General features: G+C 43.7%; 1 protein-coding gene across 1 annotated transcript in view; it reads left to right on the top strand.

Annotated features, from left to right (window-relative positions):
- Nucleotides 1-16975, top strand: part of LOC138965812 (uncharacterized) — a 20281-nt gene extending 3306 nt beyond the window's left edge. Inside the window, exons 4-15 of the mRNA XM_070337907.1 lie at nt 1620-1749; nt 2354-2547; nt 2876-3013; nt 4412-4629; nt 4932-5135; nt 7763-7924; nt 8348-8512; nt 9177-9281; nt 13205-13412; nt 15388-15653; nt 16217-16365; nt 16563-16975. Coding sequence (XP_070194008.1) covers nt 1620-1749; nt 2354-2547; nt 2876-3013; nt 4412-4629; nt 4932-5135; nt 7763-7924; nt 8348-8512; nt 9177-9281; nt 13205-13412; nt 15388-15653; nt 16217-16365; nt 16563-16665 — 2042 coding nt within the window. The 3' untranslated portion in view covers nt 16666-16975. The remainder of the gene's footprint in view (nt 1-1619; nt 1750-2353; nt 2548-2875; nt 3014-4411; nt 4630-4931; nt 5136-7762; nt 7925-8347; nt 8513-9176; nt 9282-13204; nt 13413-15387; nt 15654-16216; nt 16366-16562) is intronic.
- The last annotated feature ends 3025 nt before the right edge of the window (nt 16976-20000 follow it).

The raw sequence follows: 20000 nt of genomic DNA, 5'->3' as shown, positions 1-20000 counted from the left end.
GCAGTATATTGAGATCTGTCCTGTAAATAGGAAGCAAACAAATTACACACTGAACTGTTTCTGATATGATGTAATTTCTTCAGTAAAATTGAATGATCAACAAGATCAAACGCTTTTTTAAAGTCGAGAAACACCGCACCACTGATTTCAGATCGGTTTGTTGCAGACAACCAGGTGTCGCATAGCGTGGTAAGGGCGCTGTGACAAGAGTGATTTGTTCGAAAACCAGATTGAAATTGATGGAAAAGGTTTCTGCTTTCTATGTACGCGAGCAAATGTTTGTGAATATGTTTTTCCAATGGTTTGGATAAAATGGGTAATAAGGAAATGGGTCTAAAATTATTTGGGTCGGATAAATTTCCGCCTTTATGGAGTGGAATTACTTTTGCTCTCTTTAATAAACTAGGTACAGTATTTTGCTTTATGCAGAGATTATACGCATAGGTGAGTGGCTCCACAATATACGGTAGAGCTAATTTGGCCAAGTAAGGAGGAATCTTGTCAGGACCCATGGACTTTTTATTCTCAAGGCCTTCTAGCGCCTTACCTACTTCATGCACTGCCATGTCTGGAATAGTAAAAAAAATCGTCCGGTTTACATTTGTCATTACAAAAATCATGTAATTTTGAGAGAGAGACTTCAAAGTCAGAATCAGGACTGTCGCATTTTGCAGATTCATTTAGCCTATTAGCAAGGGACAAAAAATGCTTATTAAAATCTTCAGGGGAGATGGTTGTGGCAGACCGATTTGAGTTCTGTTTAGATTTACCTAATATGTTATTAACAGCCCGCCAAAGAGTTGCAATATCTTTCTTGTCCTCGATTAATTTATTAAAATAATTTGCTTTTGCTTGACGTGTTAATTCTGTCACTTTATTCCTTTGTTTCTTAAAGTCAGACTTCATGTTGTTTGCTTTGTAAAAATCACGCAGGGACATGGCTTCAATAATCTGTTCCGTCAACCATGGGGGAAGAGATGGATATTTCACTCTGTGGTGACGTAGTGGGGCATGCTTATCCACTATAGGATAAAATATATCTAGAAGGGCGCCCAACGCCTCGTCAGCAACAACATGATTAAACACAGAGGAAAATGGTGCTAAACTGAGATCAAAGAAGAACTTGGTTTCATCAAACGTTTTAAAGCTTCTATATTCAATAGTTGTATGGCCCTTGTGCACCGGCTTAGGCAACTTGAACGACCAAGAACAAAATATTGAATAATGGTCACTGATGCTTGAAGGTATAGTTTTCACGTTTGACACCATGGAGGTATTATTAGTGTAAATGTGATCAATCAACGTTGATGTTGTATCAGTCAATCTGATTGAGGTGTTCACAAGTTGATGGAATCCAAAGAGAGAGAGAGAGAGAGAGAGAGAGAGAGAGAGAGAGAGAGAGAGAGAGAGAGAGAGAGAGAGAGAGACAGAGACAGAGACAGAGAGACGGAGAGACAGAGACAGAGACAGAGACAGAGACAGAGAGACGGAGAGACAGAGAGGTTGCTTGCGTTCGTGCGTGAGCGCGTTTTCAATGATTACTGTAGTCTAAAAGTAAGGCAGCAACCAGATCGAAATCTTTGTAACCTTTTTTTTCGCAATCTGTAATCTCCTTTCAGGTACCAGCTGCATCGGGCCGGGAGAGTGTGGGTGTGCTCACCCCTGCAAGTGGGGAGCGTGCAGGAACGGACAGTGTGTGTGTTACGCGGGCTACAAGGGGGAGGACTGCTCAATCTACGACAAGAACCTGTAAGTAGACTCCACACTTTGAATGAATGCTGGGACAAGCAATGATAAGCAGTTTACTTGACAGTTTGACAAAAAGACATTTAAATTCAGACTTCAGGCCCTTTCAGAAGAGCTTTTCTCCTGGTGAAATATCTCCTTCCCTGTGTCGTCCAACCACCAGTGACATCGGAAGTCTCACTTCTCGTCCGAGCATTATCCGGTTCCGTGTTATGCCTGTCCTTAGCTGACCCCGTTCTGAAGCCTGAAATTAATTTGGCAAAGTCTACTCTATAAAGCTCGCTGCGCAGAGCTTTCGCACTGAATTTTTGTTAAAAGACATTACGAAGTCTTCGCGAAAACAAAGTTGGGACTAAATTAAGGACACCCTTAAGTCTACAACAGTTGGCTTAACCTTGGAGTGGAGATGCTGTTCGTTGGGCGGGTTCTGGGCATGTTAGTTTATCTGGACCCGTCAAGACGTTCTTGTTCTGAAGTAAGCAAAATTAAAAAGGTTTTAATTCCGCACCTTGCACTGCCTCATAGAGACTCTGAGAGCTTGATTTTATGTCCTTCGTCCACGGATCGGGTCCTACAATCTTAATTTTCCAACGTTTTTCGCCTGCAGGATGATGAACAAAGACGTGGAGATCGGCATCAACCTGGGAGGCATCACCTACTACAGCCCGGAGGTCAAGTGGGTGGACCTGGCCCAGCAGTCACAGGAGTGGATCACGCAGCGGGCGAGCACGCACGACTGGTCAACGGGAGAGCTCGACAAGATCCACTGGCGCAAGGACGGCTACCCTGCCAGGTTGGACGGTAAGCAATAAGACAGAGGACACCTTAAATGTGAACATTTCGTTCCCTGGGCCGATATGCACGACAAAGTTACCAACCGGGTCGGAGCCAGCCGCGATGTTGGATTGGTTGAAATTGAGATTTGTTGAGATTTCAACAAGTCAGACCCCGCGGTTTGTTCTCTCCCGTTTGGGTGGCACCCACTTTTGGTTCGTGCACCTCGGCCCTGGGCATCAGCGCTTGTGACAGTGGAAGGCCGCTGAGCTTCACCGAGCAGCGTCAAATGACACTGGATATAGTGCAGACACGACACAATAGAATGATATAAATATGTGCATTTGTCTTTCAGGTGACCTGCAGGTGGGCAAGCTGATGTTGCGTGGCTTCGGTGAACACGAGGAGTCCGGCAGGTACACCGTTCTCTACGACGGCCAGGGACACATCGACTTCAGTCTGGTGGGACACACCGTGCACTACGATGGGCAAGGTGAGAAACAGTGCATAGTGTTGTAGCTTTCGTCAACAGAAAGAGATGGACAATACCACCATTCTCTATGACGGCCAGGTACACATTACCTTTAGTCTGGTGGGACACATCGTGCACTACGATGGGCAAGGTGAGAAACAGAATAACGATGGGCACGCTAAGAAAAAGAGCAAGAGTACTGTGGTTTTGGTCTACAAGAACAGCCGGCCAAGTTTATTATTTTTATTACGAAGGACAAGGACACATCCAATTTAGCTTGTTGGTCACACTGTGCTCTGTGATGGTCAAGGGGAGACCCAAAGCACCAACCATATTGCTGTGCACATAAAGAAAGAAGTCTTTGTCCCTGTTATGTCAGACAAATGCCCTTTGTTTTCTGGTTGCTCAAACATTTTTCTACAGGGTGACCCTAAACATATGCCACCGATTGGGTGAGTGTGTCTAACGCTCAAGGTCAAACCTCCCCCTCCTACTTAAGATTCACCGGCACGGTTGGCCTAGTGGTAAGGCGTCCGCCCCGTGATCGGGAGGTCGTGGGTTCGAACCCCGGCCGGGTCATACCTAAGACTTTAAAATTGGCAATCTAGTGGCTGCTCCGCCTGGCGTCTGGCATTATGGGGTTAGTGCTAGGACTGGTTGGTCCGGTGTCAGAATAATGTGACTGGGTGAGACATGAAGCCTGTGCTGCGACTTCTGTCTTGTGTGTGGCGCACGTTATATGTCAAAGCAGCACCGCCCTGATATGGCCCTTCGTGGTCGGCTGGGCATTAAGCAAACAAACAAACAAACTTAAGATTCGATTTCCGAATTTGGACCATTTTTTTCGAAAGGGAACAAAAGTCAGACTATTTGACCTACATACGTGATACTATTTGAACTGATTGTGCATATGCTGAAGTAAATGTACACCGCATATGTGACCCTCCACCACGAAATGAGTCGCATGTCACCTCGCGCGGTTCTGCGCTAGGCTTAATATAAGTCCGGGGAGTGTCTGGTAACAGTGTGAGGGTTACCTTAGTCACAGGCTTATAACTCAAACAGTGTTTGCTCTTTTCTAAAACGGTTTTCACCACTGGATAGAGCATAAAAAACTCTTAGGAAAATGTAAAAATATGAAAATCATGCAAAGGTGACATGCGACTCATTCCGTGGTGGAGGGTCACATATGAAGTAATTCAGAGATCCAGAAATTATTAGTATTTTTATGTGCGGATTGTTTGGGTCACCTTGTACGTTAGTCGAAAGAAGACGACTTTGGTGTCCTATGTGTAGACCTACTTAATGACAGTATTCTACGAAAGGCAAGGAGAATAGTCAAATTGACATGTTATATAGTTCAGAAGATTCCATCGGACTTATATGCGGGTTTACTGAACATGACTAGACCCTTTTCAGGTCGTATGATCGTGGAGTTCCCTAGCATTAAGAACGGGGGAATCTTCATGAAGATCACCGCCACCAACCCTTCCGACCCCATACACAACGTGCGCGTGCTGCTACCGGGGTACGAAAACACCTACCTCCGCTTCCCCTTCCACCCGCTCCACCTCGAGTTCCTCAAGCGCTTCTCCGAGATCCGCTTCATGGACTTCCTCCACACTAATGGCCACGGGGTAGGTTGCTTCGTGCTTGTCATGCTTTAACAATAAGAACAACAAGAACAAATACAGTTATTGTCTGTCTTTACAAAACAGAACCATATTGCACAAATACATAATATAAAGATCAAACGTGAGATTAAGCATCATGTATCGTTATTCAGTACAGTGCAAACCTTCACTTCTCCTCTGAAAAAGGAGTAAAATGATGTATATAACAACAGAATGTTTTCTAGAACAAATGTTAAAAAATAAGATTTTTTGGATTGGTAATGTCTTTAATCGAGAGCCATGTTCAATGTGTTTATCACTTTCAGCCCGAGCCAACGACGTGGGCCACCAGGAAGACGACGGACTTTCACAGCCAGGCGGGGGAGGAGGGGGGCGCCATTGAGCACCTGGTCCAGCTGGTCAACACGGTGGGGGTCAACGCCTGGATCAACGTCCCGCACGCCGCAGACGACGACTACGTCAAGCAGCTGGCCACCTACGTTCATCAACACATCAGGCCTGATCTGCACGTATGACAGCATTAACTGCTTTTAGACAACTACGTGAATTTAAAGCCGAACATTCGTAGTCCAGGGCTGGGATGCAGGAAGGCAAAATTGAGCTCCGCCCAACTGTGTGGAAACCAGCCGCTGGGTCGGATTGGTCAAAATCACAAACAAATCTCAATTTCAACCAACGCGACTCAGAGGTTTGCTTACTCCCAGTTGGACACTTTCTGGTGCACATCAGCCCTGGGCATCAAGCCATGTCATACGGCGGTCCTCAACTTTGCCCAAAGTCGAGTTCGCGAAGGCTTCTCTAAGTCTGAAAATTCAGGGTCAAAGCTTCATGCAGCGAGTCTTGTGATTGGTGAAGTACACCTCGCGAAGTTGACTTCGCGAAATTAATATCATGCTTTGCAGAAGGCAACTGAGCTGCGTTAGGCGTCATCAGAGACACAGGATGTAGTCCACACACAAGAAAAGAGAGCTACACCGGTCGAGCCCGGCTGTCAGCCAATGTTGGTCTTTAAGGCACCTACCCGTCTTCTGCATGTCAGCCAATGTTGGTCTTTAAGGCACCTACCCGTCTTCTGCATGTCAGCCAATGTTGGTCTTTAAGGCACCTACCCGTCTTCTGCATGTCAGCCAGTGTTGGTCTTTAAGGCACCTACCCGTCTTCTGCATGTCAGCCAATGTTGGTCTTTAAGGCACCTACCCGTCTTCTGCATGTCAGCCAATGTTGGTCTTTAAGGCACCTACCCGTCTTCTGCATGTCAGCCAGTGTTGGTCTTTAAGGCACCTACCCGTCTTCTGCATGTCAGCCAATGTTGGTCTTTAAGGCACCTACCCGTCTTCTGCATGTCAGCCAATGTTGGTCTTTAAGGCACCTACCCGTCTTCTGCATGTCAGCCAATGTTGGTCTTTAAGGCACCTACCCGTCTTCTGCATGTCAGCCAATGTTGGTCTTTAAGGCACCTACCCGTCTTCTGCATGTCAGGCACTTTTTTTAGTCATCGTAAACTACATTTTAAGTCCACGATTTCATTGTTGTGGATAGGAGAAGTCCAGTTTAGAGTCGGGTCAAGCCTTTTGAAAGTGTGCAAGTAAGGTATCGTTGCTTTATCAGGGCGGGTGGAGCCTTGTAGTACTCGCGTGCAGCCAAATCTGTCCAAACTCTTCCATGGGATAATACAGGGTGACTCAAACAAAATGCAACCCTCGAAAATGCTAATAACTTCTACATCTGTTTACCGAATCACTTTTAATTTAAATGACATAAACTTCATCCTATGCATATGACCCTTCCACAAAGTGGCGGTTTTGTACTTTAAATGTCCTGATTTTTTTGCAAATTAAAAAAAAAGGTTGCCAAGTTTGTCGATCGACTCAACAGAACGTGATTTGACATTGAGTGGTAGCAATGCTTACCTGATTTAAACTCTCCAGACATTTACCTTTTGGATTATCAGAATGTCTGAGGTTACAAAAACACCCCCTTCACCCTCTAGATCATCGGTGACCTGAAGAAAGAAGTTACAGCTAGGTTCAGGGCAATCCCTAGACAGGAAAGCTTTCGTGCCAATGACAACTTCGAAGGTGTACTTTGGAACACATTTTGGAGAAAAGGTAAATATCGGACCATTTTACCTACAGACTCGAAACTTTGTAGAATCGGCGTGGACGAACTGAAGTTCATGCACAACAACTACCAACATATTTGCTAACCTCAAATGACTGGAAAAAGACCCCCTTCGTTGTAAAGTTACACTTGCGCAATGTCGACCAAAATTCATCAATGACAAAAACTCATTCGTCCATGGGAAATGCCCTGATTCTGCCTGTAATTGCTGTATTCAAGTCCCTGATTGTCAAATGTTGATTAAGGTATACTATTTCATTCGAATAACTCCAAAGGTAACAATCCGGAAGGCTTGAATCGGGTTAGTCTGGCTACCGCTCAATTTCAAACCTCGTACTGTTAAGTCGATCCCCGAATTTGGCAACCTTTTTTTTTAAATTGCACAAAAGTCAGACCCTTTAAAATATAAAACTGTCCCTTTGTGGAAGGGTCATGCATTGGCTAAAGTTTATGTCCCCAAAATATAAAGTGAGTCGGTTATTTTGATGCAGAAGTAATAAGCATTTTTGAGGGTTGCATTTCTTTTGGGTCACCCTGTATTATCTTTCGATCGAGGGTTTCTAGACGTTTACACACATATAATGGTCACAACGGATAGAACCGTAAGACTTGGCCTCCCTCGTATTTACACCCCCGGTATAGGGGTGTGTATAGGATTCGCTTGATGTGTTTGTTTGTTTGTTTGGGTGTGTGTTTGTGTTCGCATATAGATCTCAAGAATGAACGGACCGATCGTCACCAAACTTGGTGAACAGGTTCTATACATTCCTGAGACGGTCCTTACAAAAATTGGGACCAGTCAAACACACGGTTAGGGAGTTATTGGTGGATTAAGATTCTACAAGGACTTATAGAGGCACATATTAATGGTCAAAGGGAAATAACCTTCTCAGTTGGTGGCAGTGACAATGGTTATTTCCCTTTGACCAACGGGGGTGTTTTTCCTACCTCGGAGGAATTTCTTGTTTTTCTTTGATCGCACTTGACTCGTCACCGTGGATGTGTTATGATACAGGTATACGTGGAGTACTCCAACGAGGTGTGGAACGGGATCTTCAGACAGACCAAATACACACGGGAACAGGGAGCTCATCTCTTCCCTTCAGACGAACCTTTCAAGCAGGGCATGCGTTACCACAACAAGCGGGCTACAGAGATTGCCAATATCTGGAAATCTGTGAGTTTTCATGACAAATTTATTTCACAAAGGGTTTCACAATGTTGTATCACAAACTGTTTCTTTCATTGCAAGTATTTTAAATTTGTATTTGGTTTAAGCCCATTTGGGTTTGCAAGCTAACCTAACGAAAGACAACTTTCTCACACACCAACATTATGCACGGCCCATATGTCATTAAGTATCTCTTTTGTTGGTACCGTGCACGCAACATGCAGTCAGTGAACCTTTCTTTTCAAGACAACGCTTCACAATTGTTTCTCTTTCTTTCTGTAAACGTGGGTCCATACAATGTCTGTTTGTATTTGAACGCAAAATCTTACCTTCTAAAAATTGTATTTTGTGTTTGATGACATCTTTGAGAAACCAGTGAATGCTACTTCAGAGTAAACTAAACCACGTTTCCGTGACCACTTTCGACAGGTGTGGGGGTCCCAGAAGAACCGAGTGACTACAGTGTATGCCTGGCAGACAGGCTACCAGGGCTACTATGACCAGGCTCTCATAGACCTAGGCAGCAGAAAAAGCAGCTTCGACGCCCTCGCTATCACGGGCTACTTCGGCTGCGACAAAGCCACCACTAAACATGTGAGCGTGTGTACTATAGTGCAGTGGGTTGGGCTGAAGGAATATTTAAATCATGTTGTCGTTCTGTTTACGTCTTATATCATACTAAATTTTGCATTGAAGAAGTAGGGTCAAATTGAACCGGTGCAAAGAAAGGTCGAGAATCAAAACGCCGACGAGCAAATCGCCAAAGACATGTTGTCGAGATACAAAATGTCGAAGGTCGAGGTCAACAAAAGGACGACAGCAAAAGTGTGAGGCGACCAAAGTTCCCTGATTGAATGAGTGAAGGGTCGAGTTATCGGTCTACATATACACCGCTATTAGCTCTGACGACTATAAAACACTCGATAACAAATCTGGACCGTTTGTCACCCCAGCCTTTTGTGCCTCACTCTTTTGGTCCTTTACTTTTGGTCCTCGGCTTTTAGTTATTTTCTTTTGCCCTTTGTTGTTTTGTTCTTGGACATTTTGACCCCCATTGAGACAGATGTAAATGTAATCTGGGCGGAGGGGCACGAACCGAAAGTGGGTGCCACCAAAACGAGAATGAACAAAACGAGGTGTCTGATTCGTTGAAATCACAACAAATCTCAATTTCAACCAATCCAACACTGCGGCTGGCTCCCGACCGGTTGGTAACTTTCTCGTGCACCTCATCTCTGCTGTCTCCATGCTGTTGCAGGCCGACCAGTTTGTCCACATGACCCCACAGCAGATCCAGCACTTGTGTGACACTGACCTGCCCAATGTCAAGGCCTCATTCGCCCATTACGTCGACGTTGCCAAGGTAACGTAGAGAAATAGAAAATCAGGTATGATTAGGGAATCTAAAATATTTAAGTATCTTGAACGGATACTAATTATAGTTTTATGGGAAGAGAGACACACTGGCAGTAAGGTCGATTACAGTCATAATCTGGTATATAATACGTGCTTGTCTGAAACTCATGAAGACTTTAGTGTTGCAGGCAAGCTTTTTCCAGAGATCCTCCTGTCCCTCTTCTTCCCCCTTTTGTCTTTTTTGTCGTAGTTTTCGTTGTTTTCGTTGTTGTTATTGTTGTTGTCATTGTCGTTGTCGTTTTTATACCGCCTTATATATGGCGGTGAGTAGGTTTTGCTTTGTCTGTTTGTCTGTCTGTCTGTCTGTCTATATCTCTGTTTGGTCGATTGAGCTGAAATGTGGTGTGTAGCTAGGAGTTGGCTTACATACGGTGTTTGAAAATCCTAGCAATGCACTGGGCTGTTCCTCTTCAGATTGGTCGTCAGGACAGAAAGCGTCGGCCATGTCTGCAGTCGTATCTAGTTGAGGAGAGGGCATGTCTGCAAGACATGTAACACAGGCCCAAAGGCTTTCAATGGTTATGCTCGAATCAAACCATCAACCATTATGGCTGTAGGTCCATGGGCCATAACTGGTGATGTACGCAGGAGGCCATACCGTGTTGAGGGTATTGAGAAGTGGTACATGCGGGTTCGTGGGTTCGATCCCAATCCGGCGCAAATACAAATATCCGACTTTTTCCGAGCGCTCTCCTGTCCACCCAGTTAGAATTGGGTACCTGACCCTATTTAGGGCCGGCACCGCCCTCATAAAGCTGGCCCGAGAGCAGTTGAGATCTCTAACACCGCCCTCATAAAGCTGGCCCGAGAGTAGTTGAGATCTCTAACACCGCCCTCATGAAGCTGGCCCGAGAGTAGTTGAGATCTCTAACACCGCCCTCATAAAGCTGGCCCCAGAGTAGTTGAGATCTCTAACACCGCCCTCATAAAGCTGGCCAGAGAGTAGTTGAGATCTCTAACACCGCCCTCATAATGCTGGCCCGAGAGTAGTTGAGATCTCTAACACCGCCCTCATAATGCTGGCCAGAGAGTAGTTGAGATCTCTAACACAGCCCTCATAAAGCTGGCCAGAGAGTAGTTGAGATCTCTAACACCGCCCTCATAAAGCTGGCCCGAGAGTAGTTGAGATCTCTAACACCGCCCTCATAAAGCTGGCCCCAGAGTAGTTGAGATCTCTAACACCGCCCTCATAAAGCTGGCTCGAGAGTAGTTGAGATCTCTAACACCACCCTCATAAAGCTGGCCCGAGAGTAGTTGAGATCTCTAACACCGCCCTCATCAAACTGGCCCCAGAGTAGTTGAGATCTCTAACACTGCCCTCATCAAGCTGGCCCCAGAGTAGTTGAGATCTCTAACACCGCCCTCATAAAGCTGGCCCCAGAGTAGTTGAGATCTCTAACTCCGCCCTCATAAAGCTGGCCCGAGAGTAGTTGAGATCTCTAACACCGCCCTCATAAAGCTGGCCCAGAGTAGTTGAGATCTCTAACACCGCCCTCATAAAGCTGGCCCAGAGTAGTTGAGATCTCTAACACCGCCCTCATAAAGCTGGCCCAGAGTAGTTGAGATCTCTAACACCGCCCTCATAAAGCTGGCCCAGAGTAGTTGAGATCTCTAACACCGCCCTCATAAAGCTGGCCCAGAGTAGTTGAGATCTCTAACACCGCCCTCATAAAGCTGGCCCCAGAGTAGTTGAGATCTCTAACACCGCTCTCATAAAGCTGGCCCCAGAGTAGTTGAGATCTCTAACACCGCCCTCATCAGGTTGGCCCGAGAGTAGTTCTCTAACACCGCCCTCATAAAGCTGGCCCAGAGTAGTTGAGATCTCTAACACCGCCCTCATAAAGCTGGCCCAGAGTGGTTGAGATCTCTAACACCGCCCTCATAAAGCTGACCCAGAGTGGTTGAGATCTCTAACACCGCCCTCGTCAAGCTGGCCCTAGAGTAGTTGAAATCTCTAACACCGCCCTCATAAAGCTGGCCCGAGAGTAGTTGAGATCTCTAACACGGCCCTCATAAAGCTGGCCCGAGAGTAGTTGAGATCTCTCACACCGCCCTCATAAAGCTGGCCCGAGAGTAGTTGAGATCTCTAACACCGCCCTCATGAAGCTGGCCCCAGAGTAGTTGAGATCTCTAACACCGCCCTCATGAAGCTGGCCCCAGAGTAGTTGAGATCTCTAACACCGCCCTCATCAAGCTGGCCCAAGAGTAGTTGAGATCTCTAACACCGCCCTCATCAAGCTGGCCCAAGAGTAGTTGAGATCTCTAACACCGCCCTCATCAAGCTGGCCCAAGAGTAGTTGAGATCTCTAACACCGCCCTCATAAAGCTGGCCCGAGAGTAGTTGAGATCTCTAACACCGCCCTCATAAAGCTGGCCCGAGAGTAGTTGAGAACTCTAACACCGCCCCCATAAAGCTGGCGCGAGAGTAGTTGAGATCTCTAACACCGCCCTCATAAAGCTGGCCCAGAGTAGTTGAGATCTCTAACACCGCCCTCATAAAGCTGGCCCAGAGTAGTTGAGATCTCTAACACCGCCCTCATAAAGCTGGCACAGAGTGGTTGAGATCTCTAACATCGCCCTCATAAAGTTGGCTCGGAGTGGTTGAGATCTCTAACACCGCCCTCATAAAGCTGGCCCAGAGTAGTTGAGATCTCTAACACCGCCCTCATAAAGCTGGCCCAGAGTGGTTGAGATCTCTAACACCGCCCTCATAAAGCTGGCGCGAGAGTAGTTGAGATCTCTAACACCGCCCTCATAAAGCTGGCACAGAGTAGTTGAGATCTCTAACACCGCCCTCATAAAGCTGGCCCCAGAGTAGTTGAGATCTCTAACACCGCCCTCATAAAGCTGGCCAGAGAGTAGTTGAGATCTCTAACACCGCCCTCATAAAGCTGGCCAGAGAGTAGTTGAGATCTCTAACACCGCCCTCATAATGCTGGCCCGAGAGTAGTTGAGATCTCTAACTCCGCCCTCATAAAGCTGGCCAGAGAGTAGTTGAGATCTCTAACACCGCCCTCATAAAGCTGGCCCCAGAGTAGTTGAGATCTCTAACACCGCCCTCATAATGCTGGCCAGAGAGTAGTTGAGATCTCTAACACAGCCCTCATAAAGCTGGCCAGAGAGTAGTTGAGATCTCTAACACCGCCCTCATAATGCTGGCCAGAGAGTAGTTGAGATCTCTAACACCGCCCTCATAAAGCTGGCCCCAGAGTAGTTGAGATCTCTAACACCGCCCTCATCAAACTGGCCCAGAGTAGTTGAGATCTCTAACACCGCCCTCATAAAGCTGGCCCCAGAGTAGTTGAGATCTCTAACACCGCCCTCATCAAACTGGCCCCAGAGTAGTTGAGATCTCTAACACCGCCCTCATAAAGCTGGCCCCAGAGTAGTTGAGATCTCTAACACCGCCCTCATAAAGCTGGCCCGAGAGTAGTTGAGATCTCTAACACTGCCCTCATAAAGCTGGCCTGAGAGTAGTTGAGATCTCTAACACCGCCCTCATAAAGCTGGCCTGAGAGTAGTTGAGATCTCTAACACCGCCCTCATAAAGCTGGTCCCAGAGTAGTTGAGATCTCTAACACCGCCCTCATAAAGCTGGTCCCAGAGTAGTTGAGATCTCTAACACCGCCCTCATAAAGCTGGCCCGAGAGTAGTTGAGATCTCTAACACCGCCCTCATAAAGCTGGCCCGAGAGTAGTTGAGATCTCTAACACCGCCCTCATAAAGCTGGCCTGAGAGTAGTTGAGATCTCTAACACCTCGCTCCGCTACGACCAACACATGGTTATGTGACTACCAGGTCCTTTACCTTTAAATGCGAGTTTGCTCGACTAAAATCATTAATTTTGTGATGTTGTTCTTATGGCCACAGGCCCACGGGCTGAAACTGGTGATGTACGAGGGAGGTCCGTCCATCATGGAGGGGTCAGCCATCTCCGGTAACCACGGGTCCTCGACTGCAGGCGTGACGGACAAAGCCATATCGTTCCACCGTGACCCGCACATCCAGAAACCCGTGGAGGACGTGCTGGACACGTGGTACAACACTGTCTCCAAAGCTACTTTCAACCAGCCGCCAGGTATACTTCATCCGATACATTTGTTTTTCATTGTACATTATATTGTGACTGAGCCATTGTTTACTTGCTGGCAGATACCGGTTTTATATCCTCAAGGGTAATTTTTGGGATCGACCACGCATACAAGAACATGACTGAATGGGGAAGAGCTAGAAGTGCACTGTTTCAGGCGTTTACCTTCAATAATCCAAAATCAAATAAATTACCAACGTTCCAAAATTAAATAATCAAACGTTCCAACAACTTACCTTTCTTGTCTTTAGTTTTTACATTTAGTCAAGTTTTGACTAAATGTTTTAACGTAGAGGGGGGAATCGAGACGAGGGTTGTGGTGTATGTGTGTCTGTCTGTCTGTGTGTGTGTGTAGAGCGATTCAGACCAAACTACTGGACCGATCTTTATGAAATTTGACATGAGAGTTCCTGGGAATGATATCCCCGGATGTTTTTTTCTTTTTTTCGATAAATACCTTTGATGACGTCATATCCGGCTTTTTGTAAAAGTTGAGGCGGCACTGTCACACCCTCATTTTTCAATCAAATTGATTGAAATTTTGGCCAAGCAATCTTCGACGAAGGCCGGACTTCGGTATTGCATTTCAGCTTGGTGGCTTAAAAAATAATTAATGACTTTGGTCATTAAAAATCTGAAAATTGTAAAAAAAAATTTTTTTTATAAAACGATCCAAATTTACGTTCATCTTATTCTTCATCATTCCCTGATTCCAAAAACATATAAATATGTTATATTTGGATTAAAAACAAGCTCTGAAAATTAAAAATATAAAAATTATGATCAAATTTTTTTGTTGAAATCAATTTAAAAACACTTTCATCTTATTTCTTGTCGGTTCCTGATTCCAAAAACATATAGATATGATATGTTTGGATAAAAAACACGCTCACAAAGTTAAAACGAAAAGAGGTACAGTAAAGCGTGCTATGAAGCACAGCGCAACCGCTACCACGCCAAACAGGCTCGTCACTTTCACTGCCTTTTGCACTAGTGGCGGACTACGTTCAGTTTCATTTTGTGAGTTCCACAGCTTGACTAAATGGAGTTATTTCGCCTTACGCGACTTGTTATTGTGTACCTTCAATGTTTTCTGTTCTTCTTGTTGTTGGTGGTTTTGTTTTTTAGTTTTACCGAATGAGTTGTCAAAGGTTGGAGAGGATAAATCCCTCTCTTGGTATGTGTGATTGCTCTTGGTTGAAAGCACACTTCAAAAAGTAATGAACGAATTTTTATGAAAATTGGTATACATTTTTTTTTGTTTTTTTTGTTTTGTTTTGTTTTGTTTTGAGACTGCATTTTTCAAGCAATTCATTGTAAATGTTTAGCAAGCAGTCTTCGACTTGGTCCGGACTGCGGAATTATATGTCAGCTTGGTACCTTAAACATTCGATAATGAAATGCGCTTTTTTTTGGTTAGCACCGGAAATTCACAAAGTAATATGACTGTATTCCATACAATTTCCTGAATTGAATTGAGTTTCATTAAAATGTGTTTTAAATACATGTAAAAAAAAATCCATGAAATGAAAACTACACTTAAAATTTGACGAACCTTTTCTTATTAAGAAGATTGATATATATGATAAATTCTTGGAGAAATTAACTTGTGTCTCAGCCTGATCCATACGTGAAGTCAACCCGAGAAATGCTCTTCCTGGTAAGCTCCAATAGGAATCTGTTTGTCACATGCATTAGGCAAAAAAAAAAAAAAAAAAAAAGTCTGTTTACGGTATCCCGACCGACCCTATTTGTTCGCGCGACCCTAGACTTTTTTTTTTGGCATTTGGGAGAAAGAAAAACAAAGGAAAAAAAAGTCTTTGTTTTTTGGTAAAATAACTTAAAAATATGTTTTTTTGGAGAAAAAAAAAAGAAAAAAAATCCCGACCTACCGACCCTATTTTGTTTGCCTATGTTACCGTAAACAGACTATTTTTGTGTGCCTTACCTGCTGTACGTGCAGGCGGCCTGTTCAATTACTTCGCGTCCGTCAGCACGCCCAGCAAGTACGGCAGCTGGGGGATGGCCGAGTGGACCGGGCAGAACTTGGCCGCCGTGCCCAAGTGGCGGGCGGTTCAAACCTTCATCAGCAGACACTGGCCCAACAATCCACTGGGCCCCAAGTGCTCCTTCGTTAAGGACAGGGTGACCAGCACGGTGTACGGCTGTTTCCTGTCCGGCGGTCACTACGTCTGTGCCAAGTCCGCCAACGGTGGTCACTCTTGGACGGTGAGATATTTATGAATGTGTCTGGTCGAAGTGAACCCGGAAGTTTTGCTTTCAGTCATAATAACGACGAAAAGTAGACATCCGTTTTTGTGTGGTTATTTTGTATTACTTTTGCGCATTATTGTGACCGTTTTTCTGGGAAGAGAATTTGTCTTGGTGGTTAAATTACGTATCAGGTTCGTGTTACAGGCAACACCAAAATCAATACTGTGACAGGGGAGACAACAACTGTACATTGTCTTTTGACATACGACAAGTTGATAACCTCCCCTGGACACTATTTCTTTTTCAGATTTTGGCTTTTTTTTGTTTTTGTTTTAATGTTATGATTGTTTTTTTCTCTTATTATTATTAAATTATTCTTTTTTTTCCGGCAGTCAAGGGGATTCGGTTACTTTCTGCCATAAAAATACCAGCTGAATCTAGCTCGAAAATTAAAATGTTTCTAATAATCATTCGTATGCAAGGAAAAATGATCTAATCCCATATAACAGACTGGACAGATCTAGATGGAGAGCCGAATTGTTTACACGGGGAAGAATGTGTCTTTGACTTGTCCACAGAACCTACCCAGCCTGCACCAGGGCAGCAAGGATCACGTGACAGTGGACGGCTACAACGGCAAGGAGAAGAAGGTGTACGCGCGAGTCACCGCCAGTCTGGACGTCAACACCTATCACGTGTTCAGCGAGCACACAAACAATTGGTCCACGTGAGTGGTGGTTTATTTTGAATATTTTTGGTGGGATGACTTATCGAGAAGGATTTTGCGTTATCAATGCAATGTGTGTTTTTATGGTATTTTTTGTCCGCTTTCCTTACTTCCGTCCGTGTGTCCGTATTTCCTATGTCCTTCCAATTCTTTTCTTCTTCTCTTTTCCCCCCTTAATTACTGTTTATCCTTTGCAGGCTGGGTAACTTCCAGTACTTCACCGAAGAGATGTCTCCAGACGTGATTCCTCGTTTCCCTGTTGGTGCCAGTCATGGTCTGGATGCACACCACCAGTGTTAACATGGACACCACGAGAAAAGACCATCTCTGATTACTACCTTTTTGTTTGTCACTCAATCATGGTCTGGATGATAACCACCACTGTTAAACATGTATACCACAAAAAAGGCCGTCTCAAAAGGATACCTCTTTGTTTTTCACCAGAGACATGTCTCTGTTTTCACTCAGTCATAGTCTTGATCCACTCCACCAGAGTTGACATGGACACAGCGAGAAAAGACAGTCTGAAATGAGTATCTGTTGTTTGTCACGCAATCACGATCGGTGAAAAAGTCATCAGCTTTTCAATACTAAATTATTAACAATGGTACACTCGAACTACTTTGGTCTTTTCTTTGTATGGACATTGGTTTCTTTTTGATCTCATTTTTGACTGCAAAACCAGATTTTGAAAATTTCTTCACCAAACAATAGCAGGATGATAGCAAATTATGTCTTGCAAATTTTGTAGAAATTGATCTGTCTTTAGCAGTTGATAATATAATAATATAATAATACTAATAATGACAGCTTATATTGCGCGAACCACATTAAACTATGCTCTCCGCCCTTTACATATGGAATATGAATAAAACCATTCTATTTAAACATCAAATAAACATAGATTCTAACAATTTAACGTAACAATAAACTTACAGCAACACATTATCCACTTATTCTCTATCCAGCCTCCTCTTCCTTGGTCACCCTTCTCCCCTGATCGCAACCCACCCGACTACTTTCTGTGGGGGTACCCAGGACAGAATATACGGCAACAATTCCCAGACCCTGGCAGCTCTGTAGGACATCAGAAGGGAAATCAGGCGCATACCAGCTGACAGCTGACATGATTGGACGAGTCATAGACAATTTCAACGTTCGTGTTGCAGCAGTCCTTCTTCAAGAGAAGCCTGGATAGAGCATATTATCAACTACTAAGGACAAACCAATTTCTACCAAATTTGCAAGACATAATTTGCCATCATTCTGCTATTGTTTGATGAAGAAATTTTCAAAATCTCTCTTCGCAGTCAAAAATGAGATCAAAAAGAAAATAGGGCGCTTTTTGTGGACCACCCTGTATGTGAGACTCCGTCTTTTCTTGTTCTTGTTTTATTCTCATTGTGTATTTGCCTTCGACTGATTATGACCAAATTAATATTTACAGTAGTTAAGGAAAGCGTTGATGTGGGCACACTTTTGTTTACACACACACACACACACACACACACACACACACACACACACACACACACACACACACACACACACACACACACACACACACAATTTCGTTCAATACTTCTCACACCATCAAAGAACATTACTCTCTTTATTCACAGTTCAAGCTTTTACAAAAAGTACTGATTGAAGCACACATCTTGCTTCCATATATCATTAATAACAAAGGAATGTATGGAAACAGTAACACAATTAACAGCAACAATAACAGCAACACCAACAGAGACGGTTCAAACAGGATGAAATTGGCAAATGGCACCATGTATTCCGTGTCCCTCCCACCGAAAGGAAGAAAGAAAGAGTGAAAGAATAAAATACCCAAATAAAGACAGATTGTAAAAGAACATAAATTAAAAAGTGCGATATACGCGATTGACCTCCAAATGATTTTTCAAGTCTTAATTTTTTGTTTTGTTTTAAGGGTAAAAAAGCTCCATCCATAGCAACTTTAAGAAGAAGAAACAAGTCGCGTAAGGCGAAATTACTACATTTAGTCAAGCTGTGGAACTCACAGAATGAAACTGAACGCACTGCATTTTTTCACAATGACCGTAGTCCGCCGCTAGTGCAAAAGGCAGTGAAAGTGACGAGCCTGTTTAGCGCGGTAGCGGTTGCGCTGTGCTGCATAGCACGCTCAACTGTACCTCTCTTCGTTTTAACTTTCTGAGCGTGTTTTTAATCCAAACATATCATATCTATATGTTTTTGGAATCAGGAACCGACAAGGAATAAGATGAAATTGTTTTTAAAACGATTCCGGAAATTTAATTTTAATCATAATTTGTATATTTTTAATTTTCAGAGCTTGTTTTTAATCCGAATATAACATATTTATATGTTTTTGGAATCAGAACATGATGAAGAATAAAATAAAGGTAATTTTGGATCGTTTTATACAAAAATATTTTTAATTACAATTTTCAGATTTTTAATGACCAAAGTCATTAATTAATTTTTACGCCTAAATGCTGAAATGCAATACCGAAGTCCGGCCTTTGTCGAAGATTGCTTGGCCAAAATTTCAATCAATTTGATTGAAAAATGAAGGTGTGACAGTACCACCTCAACTTTTACAAAAAGCCGGATATGACGTCATCAAAGATATTTATCGAAAAAATGAAAACAAATGTCTGGGAATATCATACCCAGGAACTCTCATGTAAAATTTCATAAAGATCGGTCCAGTAGTTTACTCTGAATCGCTCTACACACACACACGCACAGACACACACACACACGCACACACACACACACACACACACACACACAGATACACACACACACACACACACACATACACCACGACCCTCGTCTCGATTCCCCCTCTATGTTAAAACATTTAGTCAAAACTTGAGTAAATGTAAAAAGACAAAAAAGAAAACACATGTACGCTGTTATACATCACAACATTCAGATAAACGATGAATTAAAAGACGAATCTCACACGCACGTGGCTACGACAATGCTTTACATCTTGAGTATCTATCGATACAAAATATCTATGTACAAAAATCTCATACGGTAACCCCGACAAATATAAATTGTGTATACAGTACAGTCTAGCATAGTTCATGAACGATGAGAAAGGCTGCTAAGTAGTGAACAGGCAAGGAAGGCACTGCTGTTGTTACAAATAGAAAGTATGTAACTATGAGGGAGACCTGAACTGAACTTTATTTTACAAGGTTAACGATTTAAGGCTTGGCCTTTTTTTACAATCTGAGAGAGAGAGAGAGAGAGAGAGAGAGAGAGAGAGAGAGAGACAGACAGACAGACAGACAGACAGACAGACAGACAGACAGACAGACAGACAGTATAATGTGTACATGGGCTGTACATAATCTCAAGTCAGTAACAAGTCATGTTTTTAAGAGCAGCCTAATGTTACAAAAAGAGCACAAATATAAAAGAATAAAATCATTAGTTTACACGGAAACCACACATTCTCAAAGATAGTTATTACAGAATATACAGTTTCATATACATATTATACAAATGCTTTTGATTCAGTTGACTGTGCAATTGTCTAGCGCAATATACGTGTAAATAGCCATGCAGGTTGAAGATTTTGTTTTTAGTCCTATAAATCGAATTAAAAGGCCTAAAAGTGTAAG

This window comes from Littorina saxatilis, linkage group LG5 (genome assembly GCF_037325665.1).
Source record: "Littorina saxatilis isolate snail1 linkage group LG5, US_GU_Lsax_2.0, whole genome shotgun sequence".
Classification (NCBI taxonomy): Eukaryota; Metazoa; Mollusca; class Gastropoda; order Littorinimorpha; family Littorinidae; genus Littorina; species Littorina saxatilis.
This window is presented reverse-complemented; position numbering and strand designations above follow the sequence as displayed.